At 35.0% G+C, this 23,018-nt stretch overlaps 1 protein-coding gene across 12 annotated transcripts in view; it reads right to left on the reverse strand.

Moving 5' to 3' along the window:
• Nucleotides 1-1,111: 1,111 nt before the first annotated feature.
• The window catches only part of LOC111608693, a 171,846-nt gene continuing 149,939 nt past the window's right edge, over nt 1,112-23,018 (reverse strand). For 10 of the 12 annotated variants that reach the window (XM_023334486.1, XM_023334483.1, XM_023334489.1 and 7 more), the window contains 8 exons: nt 14,653-15,039; nt 13,864-14,016; nt 13,705-13,763; nt 13,540-13,591; nt 6,513-6,902; nt 5,005-5,151; nt 4,855-4,913; nt 1,112-3,102 (listed from right to left, as the gene is read on the reverse strand). In XM_023334486.1, the coding sequence (XP_023190254.1) occupies nt 2,974-3,102; nt 4,855-4,913; nt 5,005-5,151; nt 6,513-6,902; nt 13,540-13,591; nt 13,705-13,763; nt 13,864-14,016; nt 14,653-15,039 (1,376 nt within the window). In that variant the 3' untranslated portion in view covers nt 1,112-2,973. Of the gene's footprint in view, nt 3,103-4,854; nt 4,914-5,004; nt 5,152-6,512; nt 6,903-13,539; nt 13,592-13,704; nt 13,764-13,863; nt 14,017-14,652; nt 15,040-15,192; nt 15,248-23,018 lie in introns of those variants that run through there. The other 2 variants (XM_023334487.1, XM_023334490.1) reach the window with 2 other exon arrangements.

Genomic DNA, 23,018 nt, shown 5'->3' on the forward strand with positions numbered 1-23,018 from the left:
ATTTGAACTTGGACAGATCTGTACAGTCATGGATGTGTTTGGGAACCGAAAATTATTCTTTGCGTTAGAATATTTCACAGTCTGCATTTATTGTGTTTATCAAGATAGAACTGTGTCCTTAACAATAAAACCCGACTTGGATTCAGCACTTTTTAATTTGTATCTAGATTAAAATTGTTTCTTTATACGTAACGATCAGTTATGTCATATGTGTTGAATTCCAAATACTTGAGGGTTTGTGTCTTGCAACTCCTTCTTCAACACATCTGGATGAATGTTCAGGGTTTTTGTACTGCTGGGGTGTCCAACCTCCCCAGGTCTAAAGTCTTTTTGCAACCTCATACAGGATCCTCTCATGAACTCTGACAGCTTTCCTGTTCCTGATAAAGAAAAGCATTCTCACAGAATAATGTTGCCACCACCATCGGTCATGGTCAGGATCTTGTTTTCAATATAATTTATTGAATTTGTTTTGCCACTCATAGCTTTTTCCATGTAGGCCAGTTCATATTTTGTCACACGTAGCTAGAGGAGCTTGTTCTACATGGTTTTAATGTCCTATCAACAGATTCACCAATCTAAAAGTGTAGTTATACAGCCACGTCTTGATATGTTTTTGGTTGAGTCTCTCCATTTTGGGATGGTGAATTGAATAGGGTGGAGAGACATTCAAAACTTGGGACATTGTTTCATAATCTATCTCATATTTAAACTTCTCCTTCCTCTGTTTTCTCAAGATTTAATTTATGAAAACTAAAATAAGGGAGTGTAAACAAATGCTCGCCATACTTTTCGGATTTGGACTGGGTTTTTTTTATCTGGAAAACTTTGTAATTTTTACTTCACAAAATGTTTAAAAGAGGTATGTTTACTCTTGCAAAACTGTGTACAGTCCTCTGGGTTACTGTGTACAACACAGGCTATATAATAGTTACTCATCTCAGGAAAAAACATCAAAGAAATTAAAATTGTCAGATAAATGTTTTAATGAATGTGAAAAGAAAATAGTGGCTTATTTAAATAGTTCTTCTATCGGTCAGAATACAAAGTAAAGTAAAATAAAATTTTAAACACTGGACACATAACACAAGTATGAAAGCAGATGGTTTATCAGCTCTTTAATCAGTCAGAATACAAAGTAAAATAAAATGGACATACATAAGACAAAAATTCCAAAATAAAAACAGTAAGATTATTCACTTGACAATGCCAGACTTAATTCTAAAATAATGTCTGACTAAACAGGTATGTTCTTTATCTATGTTATAAAGGAACAGTCGGTACAGCTAATCACAAATGTGAAAGCAGATGGTTCCACAGCTATAAAGCCATGACCCAGTCAGTTTCATTTCCTCTCTTTCACTCAAAGAATGACTATTGTTAGGCAACTACAGAAAAAGTTAACCATTTCATGGTATATAAGAGTACTAATATTTTTAACCTATCTCCTCTGTGATGTATATAGAAGTTAATCAAAAAACCTTTATTTTTTCAGTGAAAAAGAATATATATTTTTCCATTTGCATAAAGAATATTTGCCCTCCTGCACAGAGCTACACATCTCCTCTCATAATCAAAAATACACTGTAAAAGTACAACTACATAGAACAGAATTACAATTATTGCAAACTGTGCAATAATTGCACAGTTTGCCTGCAGGTAAACTGCAAGTTTATCTTGTCAATATGATGAAATCTGCAGAACAAAGAACAAATGCTCATCAGTGTGATTATCCTTGGATTTTATCAACCAAAGTTATAAAGAATAAGGACTATCTTTTACAGCTTTTATGTTTGTTTTTCATATATTAAGTATGCATAGCAGTGGGGCTCTACAAACGTCCAATTTGCTACTTTCTCTGGTTTAGGACAACCACTTAACCTGGTGACTGGTGAAGATCTTCTCTAGTGTAATCATTTAATGCATTTTGGGAGGCTTTTATGTGATGCATCAACATAAAGTATATAGTGCATGAAAGCATTTGCATGGGTTTAAATGGTAAATACTCACCTCTAGACTTGGAGGTGAATACAAATGCACTTCCTACTTCTCCGATTTTATTTCATTTATATTTTTCAAAAGTACTAAGAAGATATAGTGTACTATAAAACAATTTAATCTGTATGAATACATCTGTATGAATACATGCATCACAACAGACAGACTATATATTAGTACACAGTGACATTTCAGCAAAAATATATATTTTATGGTTGAGAAATGACAATAACTGGAAACAAAATAAAGAGGGATTCTTTTGAAATTCATAATACCTTGATGTACTTTGTTCTTATATTCCCAAAGCCTTTTCTTTTAGAAAATATCTGTCTCTAGATATCATTTTTCTTTTTATTGATCTAATACATTTCTTAATAGTCATAACTACTACTACTACTTTTCAAAAGCTGTTTCTGGAACATTTTGTGTACATCTGTCATTTGCAAAAGTTCAAACTAAAAATCAAACTAACTTCTTATTGAGTTTGTTTATAGATGTGTCAACTTCATTGCTTATCTAAATGTGTGGAATAAGACAAAATTGAAAGCAAAGTTAACCTTCAAACGCAGTCACTGCTCAGTAAAACAGGAAATCCACAATGACAAAGGGCCCCTCACACTTCTGCAGAGGACAGACTGCACTTTCAGGTTACAGCAGTTTCACTGTCCAAAGCGCATTAAACATGTTAAGAAGAGAGATCAAAAAACAAAGACAGGAAGTGCAGCAGAAATACATTTAGCATTATGAAGGAAAACCTTATGCACAAAGATTTTTTGCCCTATTTATTTTGTTTGCTTGAATTTTTTAATAATTTTGTTTTGATGATCAAACTTGTGAACATGTTTTAATTTGCAGCTGGCAGCAATTATAACTGAGTATTTTTTTATTAGTTTGCCATTCATTCATTCATTCATTCATTCATTCATTCATTCATTCATTCATAACCAAATTAACAAACACTGAGATCAGAACATTTTAATCTTTGACTTTCATGTTGTATATGACATCAGTAAAGATGCAGAAGTCTGATGTGTGGATCATTCTCTTCTTTTTTTTCTGAAATGCCAGATGGACTTCCAGGGCAGCAAAGTACACATCGTCCCCCTAAAATTAAACATTTTTATTTGCAAAGATGGCAACATTGTTGACTAATAAATTGTGATCTATCACAGAAAACTCTAACTACACTTTACCAGGTCCATGAAGTACAGGTAAAAGCCAGTAAATTAGAATATTTTGAAAAACTTGATTTATTACAGTAATTGCATTCAAAAGGTGTAACTTGTACATTATATTTATTCATTGCACACAGACTGATGCATTCAAATGTTTATTTCATTTAATTTTGATGATTTGAAGTGGCAACAAATGAAAATCCAAAATTCCGTGTATCACAAAATTAGAATATTACTTAAGGCTAATACAAAAAAGGGATTTTTTAGAAATGTTGGCCAACTGAAAAGTATGAAAATGAAAAATATGAGCATGTACAATACTCAATACTTGGTTGGAGCTCCGTTTGCCTCAATTACTGCATTAATGCGGCGTGGCATGGAGTCGATGAGTTTCTGGCACTGCTCAGGTGTTATGAGAGCCCAGGTTGCTCTGATAGTGGCCTTCAACTCTTCTGCGTTTTTGGGTCTGGCATTCTGCATCTTCCTTTTCACAATACCCCACAGATTTTCTATGGGGCTAAGGTCAGGAGAGTTGGCTGGCCAATTTAGAACAGAAATACCATGGTTCGTAAACCAGGCACGGGTAGAGTTTGCGCTGTGTGCAGGCGCCAAGTCCTGTTGGAACCTGAAATCTCAATCTCCATAGAGCAGGTCAGCAGCAGGAAGCATGAAGTGCTCTAAAACCTGCTGGTAGACGGCTGCGTTGACCCTGGATCTCAGGAAACAGAGTGGACCGACACCAGCAGATAACATGGCACCCCAAACCATCACTGATGGTGGAAACTTTACACTAGACTTCAGGCAACGTGGATCCTGTGCCTCTCCTGTCTTCCTCCAGACTCTGGGACCTCGATTTCCAAAGGAAATGCAAAATTTGCTTTCGTCAGAAAACATGACTTTGGACCACTCAGCAGCAGTCCAGCTCTTTTTTTCCTTAGCCCAGGTAAGACGCTTTTCGCGCTGTTTCTTGGTCAACAGTGGCTTGACACGAGGTATGCGGCAGTTGAAACCCATGTCTTTCAAGCGTCTCTTGTTGGTGGATCTTGAAGCACTGACTCCAGCAGCTGTCCACTCCTTGTGAATCTCCCCCACATATTTGAATGGTTTTTTTTTTTCACAATCTTGACTAGGGCGCGGTGATCCCTATCGCTTGTACACTTTTTCTGACCACAGTTTTTCCTTCCCTTTGCCTCTCTATTAATGTGTTTGGACACAGAGCTCTGAGAACAGCCAGCCTCTTCAGCAATAACCTTTTGTGTCTTTCCCTCCTTGTGCAATGTGTTGATGGTCACCTTTTGGACAGCTGTCAAATCTGAAGTCTTCCCCATGTTTGTGTAGGCTTCAGAACTGGACTGAGAGACCGTTTAAAGCCCTTTGCAGGTGTTTTGAGTTAATCAGCTGATTAGTTTGTGGCACCAGGTGTCTTCAAAATTTAACCCTTACACAATATTCTAATTTTGTGACACACGGAATTTTGGATTTTCATTTGTTGCCACTTCAAATCATCAAAATTAAATGAAATAAACATTTGAATGCATCAGTCTGTGTGCAATGAATAAATATGATGTACAAGTTACACCTTTTGAATGCAATTACTGAAATAAATCAAGTTTTTCAAAATATTCTAATTTACTGGCTTTTACCTGTATAGTTGTTTGAATTATTTAAGTTATTTAATTACCTCTGTTTTTTCTGGTAGTTTCATGGAGTCACATTTCTCCTCCTTATCACGAGGCATTTCTGCAGCAGCAATGAAAACAGGAATGGTGCGAGTTAAGAATCAAAATACTGCGTTCTAAATGTAAATTTGGAAGGATTCCTTTACCAGTACCTGTTTTCCAGCGAAGGAGAAAACCAAAAGTCAAGGTCAAGAAGGCGGAAAAAATAAAAACACCAGGACACAGAGCAAAGAGCAGCTTCCAGCACAAACCACACTGCTCATAAGATATGGTTGTATTTGAAGGAGCAACACTGGAATCTGTATCAAACACAAAGCAGCAAGCAATGTTTATGAATTTAAATGCCATTATTTTTTTGTGATTTTTAGATTTAATTTAGTAATATACTATATCTATCTATCTCTCTCTCTCTCTCTCTCTCTCTATATATATATATATATATATATATATATATATTAATCTTTGACTTTCATATATATATATATATATATATATATATATATATATATATATATATATATATATATATATATATATATATATAGAGAGAGAGAGAGAGAGAGAGAGAGAGAGAGAGAGAGAGTACAGACCGAAAGTTTGGACACACCTTCTAATTCAATATGTTTTCTTTATTTTCATGACTATTTATAAGGCAAGAAATCCAACTTATTAACCTGACAGGGCACACCTATGAAGTGAAAACCATTTCAGGTGACTACCTCTTGAAGCTCATCAAGAAAATGCAGAGTGTGTGCAAAGCAGTAATCACAGCTAAAGGTTGCTACTTTGAAGAAACTAGAATATAAGAGGTATTTTCAGTTGTTTTACACTTTTTTGTTTAGTGCATATTTCCACATGTGTTATTCATAGTTTTGATGCCTTCAGTGTGAATCTACAATGTCAATAGTCATGAAAATAAAGGAAACTCATTGAATTAAAAGGTGTGTCCAAACCTTTGGTCTGTACTGTATATATACGTACAGTACAGACCAAAAGTTTGGACAGACCTTCTCATTGAATTCAATGAGAAAGTGTGTCTAAACGTTTGGTCTGTATTGAGTACATTATACTGTATATACTGTATATACTGTATATGTTGATATATTTCAATAGTCAATCAGAAAATCATGTAAAGCCAATGCTAGACATACATTAATCTAAAACATTAACAACTTCAATATTAATGATGTAACCATTTCCACAACAGATGAACCTAATTTTCCACATCTCCAAATCTCTTTTTGTATTTGATAAAGACATAAAATGCCTTGATTTTTATTTGTGGGCAAACAATGAAGCATAAGAGTCACAAATCCAATAGATACTTAAAGGTTTTCTTTGGTTTGCTTTAAGCATTACACAATATTCTCTCACAATGTAATGAGTCACCTACCTGGTCTTCGATAAAATTAAACAAATATGATCAGAAACATTTAATTGAAAAGGTAATAGTGTATTATTAATTTTAATATTAATATTATTTCGAACTATTACAATCATAGTGTTTTTGTCAGCCTATCCTCCCTACTGAATGTGAGTGATATGTAATGGTGCAGTATTTGAATTAGTTTGTTTTACACTTCTGCAGTTACACATTTTATAATAATTAGACTTTCATAATCAGTTTTATAGTCAGTATTATAAGAAAGAAAATACTTACCAAGTGTGATCTTTGTGATGATGTTGCCGTATTGGTGGATTGTCTTCTGCAACATATTTTTATTTTTGACTTTCTCCACCTTTGTCTCTTCAGTTCCACAGTAATAGAGCCCTTCATCAGAATTGCTGGCGTGCACAATCAGCAGGTCATAGGAATCAAATGTAAAGTTCTTCAGAAATTTGAAACGAGGAAATATCTTTTCTGTTCCAAAATCAGTCTTTACATTTAGAACAAGAGTTGGTGTCTCTTCATGTGAAGAATTCTTGTACCAAACAATATACACTCCAGATGACTGCTTGCAGTCACAGTAGAGAAGGATGTTTTCTCCAGGTCTGGCTGTTTTCTCCACTACTAATGTGGAAATAGACAAATGACTCCATAAAACAACTCCTGAAACAAAAAAACAATAATAAAAACTTCTTCAGATAAATTCTAACAGAACAACATTCAAGCTTAAAATATATGAAACATTAGTAAATATTTCCCATCAACTACCATCCTATAATAAACAAAGAGTTCAAATTACCAATGCAAACCACCACAGCATTGTGAAGCTGCTTCATGCTTGATGTTGATCTAGAGCCGAAGGGCAGTTTCAAGCTTTTGTTGGCGGATGCACTGATGTGAAACCTTTTCCATTTCACAAAATGCAGCTTCTGATTGGCTGGTGGAACGGCACCTTTTAATCTGTGGTTTTTACTTCAGTTGTGGACAAAGTTGGATGGCTTTGTTTTACAATTGTTTCTACTCTGTGAGACTTTACTCTAGACCCTGAACTGCTAACAACAATAAGACATTCCAATCAGACAGAACATTTTAAAGATCTTGTTAGGAATTAGTTGTAAATAAACCTTAAAGCCACTTAGTTTATACAAGTCTTGGAGGAATTGAACTATTTGAAATTTCCAAAACATTTAGTTTAACTTGTCAAAAATTAGATTGGAAGTTTAGAGAGTAAGATTAGAACAGATATTTTGATTAGTTAACTTGACGTAAGTTCACATTCACTTCCTATTTATTAAACTTAGTCTCATACAATTAAAAAATAGATACTTAAATTTGCCGTCCCATAAATATATTTAACAACTTCAGGCGCACTCTTATGATGTAAAAGACAATAAATTCGATCATCAAATTCTAACACAAAGTATATAGCTACATTCATAGCATTTTAGTTTGTTTTGTAAATATATTCAGTAAAACACACAGAATTGTAGCAAACCTATGAAAAAAAAATCTCCTCAAAGAATCTCTCTCCTGAGAAAATTGCCCTGTCTTTTTGTTTTGTTCTTTTGTTGTTGTTGTAAAGTCCAGTGTGATTTTTAAAATTATTTCCTGTACAGTTGGAAATAACCTTTCTTAGCTTGTTGTCACCTACCAAAGGGCATTGGGATTGCTAAACATCAGTCATACTGTGATGGCAAATAAATGATAACAGATATAGAAAGGTTTTGGTGATTTTTGAATCCCCATTGACTACAAAATATATATATATATAGGTAGCAATTCAAATATAAAGAATAACTTCTTAAAAAGATGAGTATTTCTTTAGAATACTTTATGGCAAGTTTTTCACTGAGGAAAATTGTCTTTGTGATTATTAACTTTTTAGCTCAGTAGCTCACACACATTGATCAAAGCAAGCAAATGAGCTGAAAAATTCGAAACTAATTAAAATTGCATCTTGTGTACACCAACTTAATAATTGAACAATTTGTGATAAGCTGTAGTTAAAAGGTATATTTTTCCTATGTGTAGTTATTTATTTTGGTGACCTGGATGGATGGATGGATGGATGGATGGATGGATGGATGGATGGATGGATGGATGGACCTGTCCAGGGTGTACCCCACCTCTCGCCTGTTGACCACCGGATATAGGCACCAGCACCCCTTGTGATCCCATTAGGGATAAGTGTGTAATGAAGGGATGGATAGTTCTTGATTCTCTGTTTCAGTTTTATATCAGCTACTTTCTTCAGCATAAAGTAAGAAAAAAATCTGCCTGAAATGATCACTGCTTATAGATTGAGACCTTTTGCCATCACAGTTACTGAATCATGGAATACATTGCCACTTCAGACAGTTTCCTTCAACAGCTGCTTTAAAATCTTATTTGCAAATTTATTTTTACTCTTTGACCTTACACGCAGTTTAAGATATCAACTACTGTTTGTTTGCTTTGTGCATTGCACTCCTTATTTCCTGCAGGGTGTACCCCGCATCTCGCCTTTTTGACACTAGAGATAGACACTGGCATCTTTTTATAGCTACTTTTCAGCACTTTGATCTGGTTGAAAATTAAAGTGCTTTATGAATAAATCATTTAATGTTAAATGGCTGTTCAGATATTTTGTTGTGACATTTTCTGAAATTATTTTTAAGCAGTTCCTTTAAAAATATGTTTTATGAGCTTGCCTTTGTTGGTGGAAGTCAACAGCTAGATAGATAGATGGATGGATGGATGGATGGATGGATGGATGGATGGATGGATGGATGGATGGATGGATGGATGGATGGATAGATAGATAGATAGATAGATAGATAGTTGGATAGATAGATAGATAGATAGATAGATAGATAGATAGATAGATAGATAGATAGATAGATAGATAGATAGATAGATAGATAGATAGATAGATAGATAGATAGATAGATAGATAGATAGATAGATAGATAGATAGATAGATAGATAGTTTTGAGATTAATTTTAGTGTGTGCTTAAACTTTAAGCAAGTTAATACTATGTGTTGCACTCTTAATAGTTAATCAGTGTGATTTTAGCAGGTTCTTTTATTGATGAAAACTGTTAACACAGACAAGAGCGACAGTGAGCGCCTGCCGGTATTATGGCATAACACCTGTCTGTCGGTGATCTGTATGAGGGGCCGTTTAGGACAAAATTTACGTTTTGTCTCTCACACACTACCAAAAACTCTTGCATACTCCAAAAAAGTAGCCACGCACACTCCAAAAAATTACATTTTGTCTCTCACACACTACCAAAAACTCACGCATACTCAAAAAAATAGCCACGCACACTCAAAAATTACTCACGCACATTCAAAAAATACTCAAATTGCGTATACACACACTACTAAAATGTCACACACACACACACAAACGTTAACTTTCTCGCTCACATACACTACTACCAGCTCGCTCACATACACTGTACTAACAGCTCGCACATTCACAAACGTTAACTTTCTCGCTCACATACACTACTAACAGCTCGCACATTCACAAACGTTAACTTTCTCGCTCACATACACTGCTAACAGCTCGCACACACACAGACGTTTATCTCTCACATACACAAGACTAAAGTTGAACACACACACAGTACTAAGACTCGTTTTATGTATGTGTGAGAGCGACACTCTTTATGAATGTGTGAGAGCCAGACTCTTTTTGAATGTGTGAGAGCGACACTCTTTTTGAATGTGTGAGAGTTGTCACGGAAGAGGCGGGGCATAATTTTTGGATCAAACTGCGCATGCGTAGATCCTAAACTATAAGTTTCGATTGTTGACTCACTGTATGTTCTATTACTTAGTATATTTGTGCTTTTAAATATATATAGAACGTTTAACTTTCTTGTAGATTAAATGTGCTATAGAAATAAATGAATCTGATTGATTGATTAAAAATAGCAAAATTGCTGTAGTACAATCTGTCCACTGGGTGCCAGATTGTAGCACTGCGGGCAGTCGTTGAATCGTTTAATGCGCCTGTCAAAGTGCTGGTTGCCTCCGGAGAAGATAGAATGGTGTTTAAAATGGCAGCTGCCTGACCAATTCTCTCTCGTTTCGAATTAGAGTTAGCCATGTTCGGTATAGCAAACTCTTTCTTCTTCGGCACTAGTTGGCGCCGGTTAATAATTCCTGTAATACTGGCACCCAGTGGACAGATTGTACTACAGCAATTTTGCTATTTTTAATCAATCAATCAGATTCATTTATTTCTATAGCACATTTAATCTACAAGAAAGTTAAACGTTCTATATATATTTAAAAGCACAAATATACTAAGTAATAGAACATACAGTGAGTCAACAATCGAAACTTATAGTTTAGGATCTACGCATGCGCAGTTTGATCCAAAAATTATGCCCCGCCTCTTCCGTGACAACTCTCACACATTCAAAAAGAGTCTGGCTCTCACACATTCATAAAAAGTGTCGCTCTCACACATACATAAAACGAGTCTTAGTACTGTGTGTGTGTTCAACTTTAGTCTTGTGTATGTGAGAGATAAACGTCTGTGTGTGTGCGAGCTGTTAGCAGTGTATGTGAGCGAGAAAGTTAACGTTTGTGTGTATGTGCGCGAGCTGGTAGTAGTGTATGTGAGCGAGAAAGTTAACGTTTGTGAATGTGCGAGCTGGTAGCAGTGTATGTGAGCGAGCTGATAGTAGTGTATGTGAGCGAGAAAGTTAACGTTTGTGTGTGTGTGTGTGTGTGTGACATTTTAGTAGTGTGTGTATACGCAATTTGAGTATTTTTTGAATGTGCGTGAGTAATTTTTGAGTGTGCGTGGCTATTTTTTTGAGTATGCGTGAGTTTTTGGTAGTGTGTGAGAGACAAAATGTAATTTTTTTGAGTATGCGAGAGTTTTTGGTAGTGTGTGAGAGACAAAACGTAATTTTTTTGAGTATGCGAGGCTATTTTTTTGGAGTACGCGAGAGTTTTTGGTAGTGTGTGAGAGACAAAACGTAATTTTTTGGAGTGTGCGTGGCTACTTTTTTGGAGTATGCGAGAGTTTTTGGTAGTGTGTGAGAGACAAAACGTAATTTTTTGGAGTGTGCGTGGCTACTTTTTTGGAGTATGCGAGAGTTTTTGGTAGTGTGTGAGAGACAAAACGTAATTTTTTGGAGTGTGCGTGGCTACTTTTTTGGAGTATGCGAGAGTTTTTGGTAGTGTGTGAGAGACAAAACGTAAATTTTGTCCTAAACGGCCCCTCATAGATCTGCGATGAATTGCTGTTCGCTCGCTGAATCCGTAGTGCTCACTGTGATCTATATGCCCTCTGGTGGCGAACTGCTGTAACTACAGTTTAAAGCCTCTCAGACCGAGTAGCAGAAGTGCGACTTAAACATAATTTCTATAGCCAAACAAAATAGAAACTCTGCCGGTGTCCATTATGGCGCTTTTATTGGGCAGCCTAGAGCCCCTCCCCTTTGATTGACACCGCATTCGACCAATAATGTTGTGAAATGGCTTTTTTCCGAGCCAATAATATCCAGAGAGCGACTTGAGCTCATTTTGACATGCCTGTATTCTTTCTGGAATATTTCTAACTGGTCAACTCGGAGACTAAATCTGAAGCCACCGATGTGTAGCGAACACTTGTCCCGTCATAAGGATATAAGGCATTTTGGGGTTTGTTTTGACATGAATCCCCCAGCTGCTTGCGTAACCACGCGTAATCTGTGCGCCTTTGCTGCGTCAAAGTCAGGTTCTGTGCGCTCTCATGCGTAACGGTGTTTACAGGACTTTTTCTCACCAATGAAGGGGGAGTTGGGGGTGGGGGTGGAGGTGGGGGCGGGGTAGCGTAAAAGGAACTCCGGGTACGTTTGTTGTATAGAGCTTGCAGGTATCAGTGAAATGTCTGACATTTTAAGACTCAAAGCATTATCTGCTGTATCTGGAATCCAGAATGACTTTGGCAGCCCTAAAGCATCACCATGACCAGAAAATGGACCAAAAAGCAGATCCTACAGAGTCTAAATCATGAGGCCTGACAGGCCAAGAGAGTCATGAGTCAAAGAAGTCTTACCGGTCAAACTGAAATCTCTGTCCTCAACCTCCAGGCAAAAACAAAAAAAAACTTTGAAATGATGAGGATCCCAACAGTTGTTGATTATTTTGACAGAGTTCTATTGTTTTTTTAAAATTACTTTTTACTTTAGATTTGTGTTGTGGCTGCAGTCATACACATGTCATCTTTTTTATTTTAGATTAATAAATAATTAAAGGATTGCTGACAACGTTAATGTAAAGGTATAGTTCAGGTGTTTTTTTAAGTTATTGTCTGATTAAAATCTAAAATGTATATGTTTATGTGCTGGGTTAAAAGATCAATCTCCTGCATCTTCTACCTGAGCTGCTAATGTGGTCTGAAGAGAAGCATCACTCCTTATCTATATGGAGTTCATATATTTCATATATTTCTGGGTTTCCAGGCATAAAGAGATGGATGTTACTGAATTAATGGGAGTTACAGCCACCTCTCCTTTTGTACAAAAATGAGATAACATTTTATTTTTTGTTTTATGCTATATTGTGCAGTTTTTTAATCTGCTCAACAACTGTGTACATTGTTACTGTAATCAATGTGACCTGAGTATGCAGCACCTCTAATTTAATTAATCTGAGTATGACATTTTTAAAACTTTTTGTGACTCATGTTTTATTTTTTGATTCTTATAGTTAAGATTTTAGAAATGATTTTAGTAATGAAACCAGGTCGTAAAAAAACGTGATCACAGAAAATCTGGGGTTAAAATGTTTCTAGTAATTAGAAATGCAATTCAGGTGAAAGTTAATGACATTGAAAGAGCCTACAAATATATTTTAATGTCGAAAATCAAATAAAATGAAATACATGTTTTTACTGTTACTGAAATCTAAAATAAAAATATAGTCATTAGAAGAGTATAACTTGTTGGACATTTCCCTGATGTTTTTGTCAAAGCTGACAAGGTGAGATGAACACATTTGCTTTCAGACATGCAGCCATGTCTGGAACAGTCAATGCATGACTAAGCAGGGCTTCATTCTGATCAAGACAGATTTAAACACCATCAAATCAAAAGTTTTCTGAAAATGATTTATTTGTGATTGTGAAGGTTACTCATTTTTGTTTGATTTCAGTGTTAGAGGAAGAACATAAATCAAAGAAAGCAATTAGAAATTCTCTTTAAATTTTGTTTTAACCTCTAAGTTAAATAGAAATCTCCTCCGGGAATGTCTTGATAGCAGAATATGTGCTGAAATCTGAACTCTGGATCGTCCTCTTCCTCTTACTTCTCTGTGATGGCTGATGAATTTCCAGGGCAGCATAACACACATTCTCATCCTAGGATTTAATATTCAGAATCATTACGATCTGGTAAAGTTTATTAAAGAGAATACTTTTATCTAAAGCAAAAAAAAAAAAAAAGAAAACAAGAATGTTGTTTGTTTTTTTACCTGTGCTTCTTCTGTTTGTCTTAAAGTGTTTCCTCTCTTTTTCTCAGCTTTGGTGGTTGCTGCAGATGTTAGAAAATCTCCAATGTAATAAAATTGAAAGAAACAAACAATCTTGGTTTCAAAGCTTTAAATGAGAAAAGCCATTAAAACTGCATTTACCTGACTTTTGGCATAGCAGGTAAACAAGAAATGCAGAGAGGAGAGCTGAGAGAGCAGAAAAAACCGGACACAGAGTAAAGAGCAGCTTCCTGCACAAACCACATTCCTCCACTGGCATGGAAATATTTCGGTGTGGTAAATGAGTCTCTGTATCTAAAAACGAATAAACATATAATTATGATAAGGATTGAAATAGTACCTTTTATGATGTTTTAAAAAAATCTAATATATTATCGACTGTGTGCATTTTATGAATGCATTTTTGTGTTTCTATGATGTAAAGCACTTTGAATCGCCTTGTCGCAATGTGCTTTACAAATAAGCGTGATTAATTGAATTATTTATGCATTTTTTCTTTAGAATGATTGAACATAGGGCTAATGCAAAGAGATGGTAATTTTTAAAATCTCCTGCTGGGACGTTTACAGCTGTAATAGCGGGTTCAGTAAATTCTGATAACCTGTAGTATTTCATTGATAATAATTAACGGGAATGATGAGTCATTTGCTAAACAATGAAAAACATTTGAGGAAACTTTCTCATTCTCATTTGCAATTAGTTTTGTAAATGCACACAGCACATCATTCTCTTTAATAACGAAGCACTTGAAAGATTTTTCAACAATTTTCTTTTTGCATTTTCAAAATGTTACAGTAAGAGCTAAAATATGTTTAGGTGAAACATGAAATTGGCACTATTTAATGCAGTTAACTTTCAGTTGCTCAAACTTGTCTACAATAAATACGCAGCAGTGTTATTACTGTCCTATAATCAGAAAGGAGTACTTACAGAGTGTGATCTTTGTGGTGATGTTGCCATAAAGGTAAGCTTCTTGAAAGAAAAGGTTTTTGTTTTCGTGTTGCTTTACCTTGTTCTCCAAAGTTCCACAGTAATAAAGTCCCTCATCAGAATTAGTGACGTTTATGATCATCAGGTCAAAGGAGTTGGACGATTCATTCTTCACAAATTTGAAACGAGGGAATGTGATTTTTCTTTCATAATGAAAGTTCATCTTCCCGTCTACAACAAGAGTAGGTTGGTATTGATGGGAACAGTTCCTGAACCAAACTACATATATTCCAGTTGACACTTTGCAGTCACAGTAAATGGTGATGTTGTCTCCAGGCCGGACAATCGTCTCCAACATCGAAGCAGAATGACTCCAGGGAAAAAGCCCTAAAAAACAACGACATTCAGAAGATAAAGCACGTGAATATTACTCCAGATTTAAACCCTAAATGTTGCATATATTTAATCTGTGAACATAGCTTAGGTTTTGCAAAGAAACATGCTTATTGTTATTTATATATTGGCAAATCTTAAAATTACCACAGAGAACAATGAGAATCTTCAGCAGTTCATCCATGACTGATGCTGACCTGGATTTAAGTGACAGTTTCATAGGTTTTATTTGCAGACGTTATGACGCAGAGTTTTCCGTTAAAGGAGATGCAGCAGCTGATTGGCTGCTTGAATGGAAAATTTTATTCTGAGGTTTCTTTTGGCTGAGTTAGGGGCATGATGTGAATTTGGGGGGTATTTCAGGTGTTGCAGCTTTTTGAAAATTCAGAGTGAGGGTAATGGATGAACTGCTGAAGGAGTTTTGGATTAGACCATGTACTTTATTTGATGAGTTATATAAAAAAAAAAAAAAAAAAAAATCTTTATTTAATGTGTTAAAAGGCAACACAAGGTAAAATACATAGCAATGTGCAGTTCCTTAAAATATTTCCTAATTATGTTATATATTTTTATTTGTTTGTTGTCTTTTAGAGGAGAAATTATATCTGGGTAAAATTATACATCACCTATTTATCTCAAATTGCACGGTGAGTGGAATGTGTGTTATTTATCTTTTTATAAAAATGATTTTTAATATTCCAAATTACAAATTGAATGTACCCATACCCACTATTGAGCCTTCTTATGCAGAAAATCTATAGACACAAGTACACTCACACACACACCCCTTTAGTTTCAGGTGTTTGTCAGATACACTCTCATTTGCCGCTAAATACATCTTGTATGACCATGTACCATATATTTTCCAGTGATGTTATAAGTAAGAAATTGCTTTGTTTTGACAACTTCAAAGCAACCTATCTGAATCTAGCAGGAAATAGTGGTGGTGGCAGCTAACATCCCTCAAAGCTAATGGAAAAGTAATGGTTCTGCTGTGGAATCTGTAATCAGATGCTGTGGTGCATTTTGGAGTCAATAGCTGAAATAGTGATGGATGTAGGGAAGTACAAGTACTTCATTAGTGTACTTAAGTAGATTTTTCATATATTTGTACTTTACATAAGTAGTTTTTATTGTGGGTATTTTTGACTTCTACTCCACTACATTTTACATTACGTATCTGTACGTTCTACTCTACTACATTACTACTAATAATGCTTTTGTGTTACACGCTATATTCATGTCACATTAAGTTTTTAAAATTTGCTCATTAAATTGAAAGTAATCAATGACTTATTCGAGTTAACCAGTTCAAAAACCAACTCTCGGGTCCAAGTTTTGAAAATAGTGTCAGGAAATTAAAATATTGTTCATTATTGACCCATTACAAGGTTGAATACACTATTTTTAGCTGTAGAGTTATTGGAGTTGAAATATCAGTGGAAAGTGCTTAGTCCTTTTTTAGGTTTGTCTAATGCCTTTTTTCTAAGGCAGATAACGTACTGCAATGTGTTTACAACAGTTAAAATAACATTAATTTTGCTTTGTGTTAGATTTAAAAAAGTCAAAGGTATAATCATTCTTTTTGTTTTTTTGCTTAATGGCATTTAGCTCTACAGATCATCCTTGAAATTCTGATCCCTATAATCACAAGTCCAAGTGTAAATTTTGTCACACAGGGCAAACACAATAAAAAATATGAATTATCTGCAGCATTGTTCATTAAGATGGCTCAACGCTATTGAAGTATGAAAGAAAACATACATACTTATTGCTATTGTGATATGAGCTGTGCCTGAAACTTAAATTGTGAAATACTATGACCACCAATGCCACCTGTGCAAATAGACCCAGGACTATTCAACTTTCTGATGTTTACAAAAAGGTTGTGCCAGGCCAGGACAATAAAGATAGGTGGATTATTCATTCTGGATTATTGGATTGGATTATTTATTTTTTAAAATATTTTCACAAAAGTTTAAAATAGGCCTACAACAATACAATTTATAAATAAAAGATAAATTATAAACTGCACCAACTAAACATGTACACACATATACAAATACTATATATATTTACACATGAAAATTAATACTGGCTCAACATGGCATCAATATCAGCATCCCGGGTTGCTTTGGTTTTTGGTTTTCTCCTGAGTTTGCACTTTTGATAACCTTTTATTTGTTTATGTTCATTCTTTCTTCTTTGTTTTCTGTTTCTGTCAAACTTGCCTGTATTTACATCAGTTTTTAGCTGCTTATTTATGTATGATTAGGTTTTACTGTGTTTGTTCATTCTTTTAGTTATTCTTTTTCCTGTTAGATTTAAGTTTTACCAGCTCCCCAGTTAATGTGTTCTCCTCCCTGTGCCATTTTTTCTGGGTTGATTTTAAATTAAATGGACACAGAGATGAGCAAGAAAAGAGAAAAGAGAGGAAAAATGCGTGAAAAAGGTTTGAAAGGAAAGAAAAAGGAGTAGTGGAGAAAAAGAACATAGAGAAAACACAAGTCAATATCCCAGTGGAAAGAGAAAGAAAACTTAAAGAAACCACAACAACAAACAGCATATGCAGGTATAATGATAACAGATTTATTTTAAGTATATTTTTTTCTGATGAAAGTGTGGATGTTTCAAGAGACATTATTGATTTCAAAGAAAAAAAAAGGCAGCAATTGTTGGTTTGCTTTTATATGCTTTTCTTGTATGCACACATTGTGTAGGTAAGCAGAAACGTGATGAAAGTAGTTATTAGATGTACAGAACCAAATTATTATTTTTAGTGGTGGTCTGTGGTCATTCCTGTGGCCTGTTATGACTCAAAATGTATACCATAGTCTTTTGTTAATCACATATTTTTCTCAAAAGACAACATGAACAAAAAAGCTGCAGTGGTTGACATCTAAGTTTTACTGGTAAAGCCATAATCACACCCATTTATCGCCCTGTCATAAAACTATTCCAGAAATACAGTTGGTGTATAGATGTAGTTTTGTCTTGTTTTGTCTTGCTAACATCACCTAACACTTACTCTATTAAAAGCAACGGAGCAATTCCATGTTTGTCATAATTTGTGTCTCTTAAAATAATTCCTTCCCTGACATGACTGATGAATTATGATCAGTAACATTGAGCTTGTCTGCAGATTCAGTTTGTCTGCAAATAAACTTCTGCAGAAGCTTTGGGGGTTGTTTTCATTGTGGGTTTCCTGTTAGATTTGCTAAACCAAAAGTTTACTCGACTGTTTTCCACTCCTGATCCTGAAAACAGTTTCCACTAATGGGGTGCAATTTTGATGCAAAGTCACAATTACTGCAGGCTTTCCTTTGGAAGATCTCAGCACAAGTGAACAAGGATTTTTAGCACATCGGCTCTATCTAGTCAATCTAGCTGGATAGAAATAGAGATTTCACTTGTGGTGCTTTTCAGCTTTGTCTGTTCTTGTGACGTGAGTATACAGAAAGTAAGTTGGTCAATCCGTTTCTGCCAGGCCACATTGATAGTGAAACTTTTCAGTTTACTGAGCAAAGAGGAGTTAATAAATCTCTTTCATTGAACTATAATGCACCAGATCAAAACAATCTATAATAGGTATACATTGTCATCCCAAAAGACGAAAAGTTGAAAAGTTTCCAAAACTCTGCATTTGTAATCAGTTACATTAGTAAATTTTTACTGCAAATGATTGTGCTAATTTTGACATTAATACACAGGCTGCACTTCTTGTCCTTGGATCAGTGTTCAATAGTACAAAATATGTCACTCTGTCAAGCCTTTTTGTTTATTGGGTGAAATAGAAATTTCAGTTATTGGAACCAAAATTAGAAAAAAAAGAAGACCAGAGCCGTACCTGCATGACAATACTTTTACAGTAAGTATCAAGCGTGTTTTATAAATAACCCTGTGGTCCCAATTTCCCCATGTTTAAGTTTAACCTGCAAAACTTCCATAGTTTCTGATTTAGAACAAGACGTGATTTATAAGATGTATGTTTTATTCATAGCTGTTTTCTGCCTTGCCCTAGTCATTCGTACGTTGTTTATCAAGGATGTGTCAGCTTCATTGTTGTCATGAATTCCTGAAATAACACAAAGTTGGTAGGAAAGTTGATAGGTCCCACCTCTTTGCTCAGTCAAACAGGAAACCCACAGTAACAAAGAGACGGTGACACCTCTGCAGAGACTGAACCTGCGGATTTGAGTAGTTTCACTGTCCGAGGCAAATTATACATGCTGAGAAGAAAGGTCACGCAATGAGACACAAACTGCAGTAAACATACAGTTAACAAGTGATAAGGTTAGCTGCTGGTGTGAAGCTTGTTTTTAATTTCGTGGGTGAAATGATGTTCTGTGCAAATGTAGGAAGTTATAAATACCCAGAATGTTATATCTAAAAATATACTGTATATATACAGTAACTGATATATTTGTTCGTGCTTCCAAGAAATTGTTTCGTATCCGTTCTTGAGAAAAGTTTCTAAGTAACAAATTGTGAAGCATACCAGAGCCAAGTAGGGTTCAGAAACAAAAAAAAAAAAAAAAAATTCTACAATATGTATTTTATTTTTTAATGAATTTGTTAATACTTTAACTCCTGAATGCATCGTACAATTTGGTATGTATATATCTATTTTTAAGGAAATCTGTTTACTTATCATTCTAGTTCTGACCAGAATGAAAAGGAACAAGACATGATCTACATATATAAACTTTTTATTCCAGTTGCACAGTATACTTGAAAATGAGATTTAGATCTCAAGGGGGTTTACCTGGTAAAACAAAGAAAATACTTTACTCAGATGATTTTACATACTGAAAGATCAAAATGCCATGACTCACTGTTTATAAAGACTGCAAGATTGACTAAGGCAGTTTGTTTTTAACTGATGTTCGGGTAGTCATATTTACCAAGTTTGTAAAAGTCTTATTATTGTTTTGCTGTAATGTCTCTTGATATTAGGCTATGGGGTATTTTATGATACAACTATTTAACAAAATACATTTCTGCTTAATATTTACTGATGACTTGGTGGAATCTTGTCTCTCTCTACCTAAACAGTTTTGACCCTCACAGTTTCACAATATTTCACACCTTGAAACAGTTTGCAACAAGTTCTCACAGCATGGAGAAAACAAACATTGTTTTAAGAAAAACCCACAGGAAGTGGGTGGGTCATTGAAAGACATGTTCATGTCAGTAAATGCTTAGGTGTGACTTTCCTTAGGTTTAAGGTTGAAAATCTAGGTTTTCAACCTTAAACCTCTGTTGAAAATCAGTAGAACAAAGCGTCTACTGTTATTTTCAACTCTAACCCTCAAGAAATAACTCAAGATCATTTTAGAAGTAAAAGTGAGCTGTGTGACATACAGTTGTGCCCACTGACGCAGGCTGTTGTTAATGGCAAGACTTTATTTATAGAACTGAATGTTCAACTGGCGAATTCAGGCCTAGCAAAGTTTTGTTACAGAACCATTTTTCAGGGTAAACTGAAAGAAATAAAATTGAGTTTTTTTAAAGAGATTATCTGGGAATGAATGACGTTCGTTATGAATGTTAATGATTCTAGAGGGAGAGGCAAGCTGTTAAGGAGAATAAGATGGCATTGCTTTGGAAAACTGATCACGTACACAGAAAAACTTTTTTTTTTCTTTCAGATCATATTTCTGTCCAGTCTTATGTGTTTTGACTGTTGGTTTATAAAAGCGCTAAGCAGAGCTGTACTGTTAATTTTGTTGTACTGCTTACTGTGCAATGACAATAAATCTATTCTGATGTAAATTCATCTTCAAGTGATAGAATCTAATGTGATACAGTGTGTAACGTGGAGTAGAGTAGGTCAGAGGAAGATGCTTCGAACCAAGGTCTCCGTGAACAAAAATAAACTTTTTGTTTAAGGAGGGCCACCAATGCAGGGCAATAGCTTGACTAACACTGGGAATTCAGAAAAACCAAGGGGTTGTTGGAGATGGAACATACTGTGGATATGGTGCCATGTTGCCAGGGTCCAGTTTAGCTTAGAAGGCTTGATAAATTGCATCCTTCATATCCCCAGATGAAGGCCATGATACTGGTAGATGGGAGAAACCTCTAAGGGACTGTAAATTTTTCATCAGAACTGCTTTTTCTGCAAAGGGCATCAAACTTAATGATGCAGAAAACAGATTGATAGGTCCTAGGATGTCCTCTTATTTGTCAACACCAAAAAGCTATACAGAGTTTTGAAATAAAGCATTTGAACATGCTATGCTGTACTTAACGATGATTCAGAACATTGTGTATAATTGATCACTATACAGCTCTGCTTGAAAGCACAGTTGGTAGCACTATTGCTTTGCTGCAACAAGGTTTCAGCTTGGATTCCTGCTAGCCCAGGAATCCAAGGAATCATTGCATTGACAAGTGGTTATTGACTATAGATGGACAGACTGATGATCAATAATGATAATTATAAATGAGTAGCTTATGTTTATAATTAGTTAAACAGCAATAACTTATTATTAAACTAATAGTCAAATACTCAAAAATATATCAATTACTAATCATACTCTGATTTATTTTTCTTTTCAATGGAGATATATTTACTACCTGAACAATATTTTATAAGCAGTACAAGCAAAGAATCTACTGCTATTTATTCAGCCTACAGAAATGAATCCCTGACAGGCTCAGTTTCTGTCCAAACTGCAATGAGTTATTTAAAGTCGTCAGTGAACAGTTTTTAGGCTTGAAAGCACGAGCTGCATGATTAAAACTGCTTTTTCTGTCAAACAATCTCCTTCATTTTAATAGGTCTTGTGGCGCCCTCCATGGGATCAATTCAGAAGTGCAGACATGTCATTAGATAAAATGGTTAAAAACTAATTGTTAAACGTGGTTCACGTACTTGTGTGAAGGGTATGCAAAAAAAGCAAAAGGAAATATCCTGGGTTCATATGTTGCATCAAAAATAAATTATGAGTAAAGTTATGTTGAACATTATAAAGTAAAAAGTTAGAAAGGCAGTGGGAAAACTCAACAACTTGCATAGTAATTTAGTCTGCAATATTATGATGTATATTTAACTATAAGCAGGTGTTGTTTGTCTCTCTCTCTCTTATATATGTATATATACACATACACACATGTATATCTATCTATCTATCTATCTATCTATCTATCTATCTATCTATCTATCTATCTATCTATCTATCTATCTATCTATCTATCTATCTATCTATCTATCTATCTATCTATCTATCTATCTATCTATCTATCTATCTATCTATCTATCTATCTATCTATCTATCTATCTATCTATCTATCTATCTATCTATCTATCTATCTATCTATCTATCTATCTATCTATCTATCTATCTATCTATCTATCTATCTATCTATCTATCTATCTGTATGTATATATATACTGTATATACAGTACAGACCAAAAGTTTGGACACACTTTCTCATTGAATTCAATGAGAAAGTGTGTCCAAACCTTTGGTCTGTACTGTACATGTCAGTGACGTGCGGCGAGGTTCAAAGCCGTTGAGGCACGGACTTAATCATAATCATATTTACAAATACGTATATACCCCCTGCATGTTATTGTTTACATAAGGAAATTCTGCGCATGCGGACAAAACCGGAGGGCAAAAAGACAATTCTTTTACATGTTATGTAAAAGAATTGTACAGAAAGCTGCGCTGCCGCCGTAGAATAATTCTGTTAACTCAATCAAACAGCACGAAAGCACACATGCTTCGTGTGTGTGTGTGTGTGTATAATATCCAGATATTCATCTGCTACAATGTATTCTTAAGGCAAAATTGTTGCTCTAAGCCTGGGAACCTCAATTCCAGCGCTCGAGGGCCGGTGTCCTGTGACCATTATGTCTCTGCTTCAACAAACCTGAGGCCAATAAACAGGTCATCAGCAGGACTCTAGAGAAAACGACTGCACACTGAGAAGGTACAGTATGTTTCAACTTTTCTGCATAA

This window comes from Xiphophorus maculatus, chromosome 5 (genome assembly GCF_002775205.1).
Source record: "Xiphophorus maculatus strain JP 163 A chromosome 5, X_maculatus-5.0-male, whole genome shotgun sequence".
Taxonomy (NCBI): Eukaryota; Metazoa; Chordata; class Actinopteri; order Cyprinodontiformes; family Poeciliidae; genus Xiphophorus; species Xiphophorus maculatus.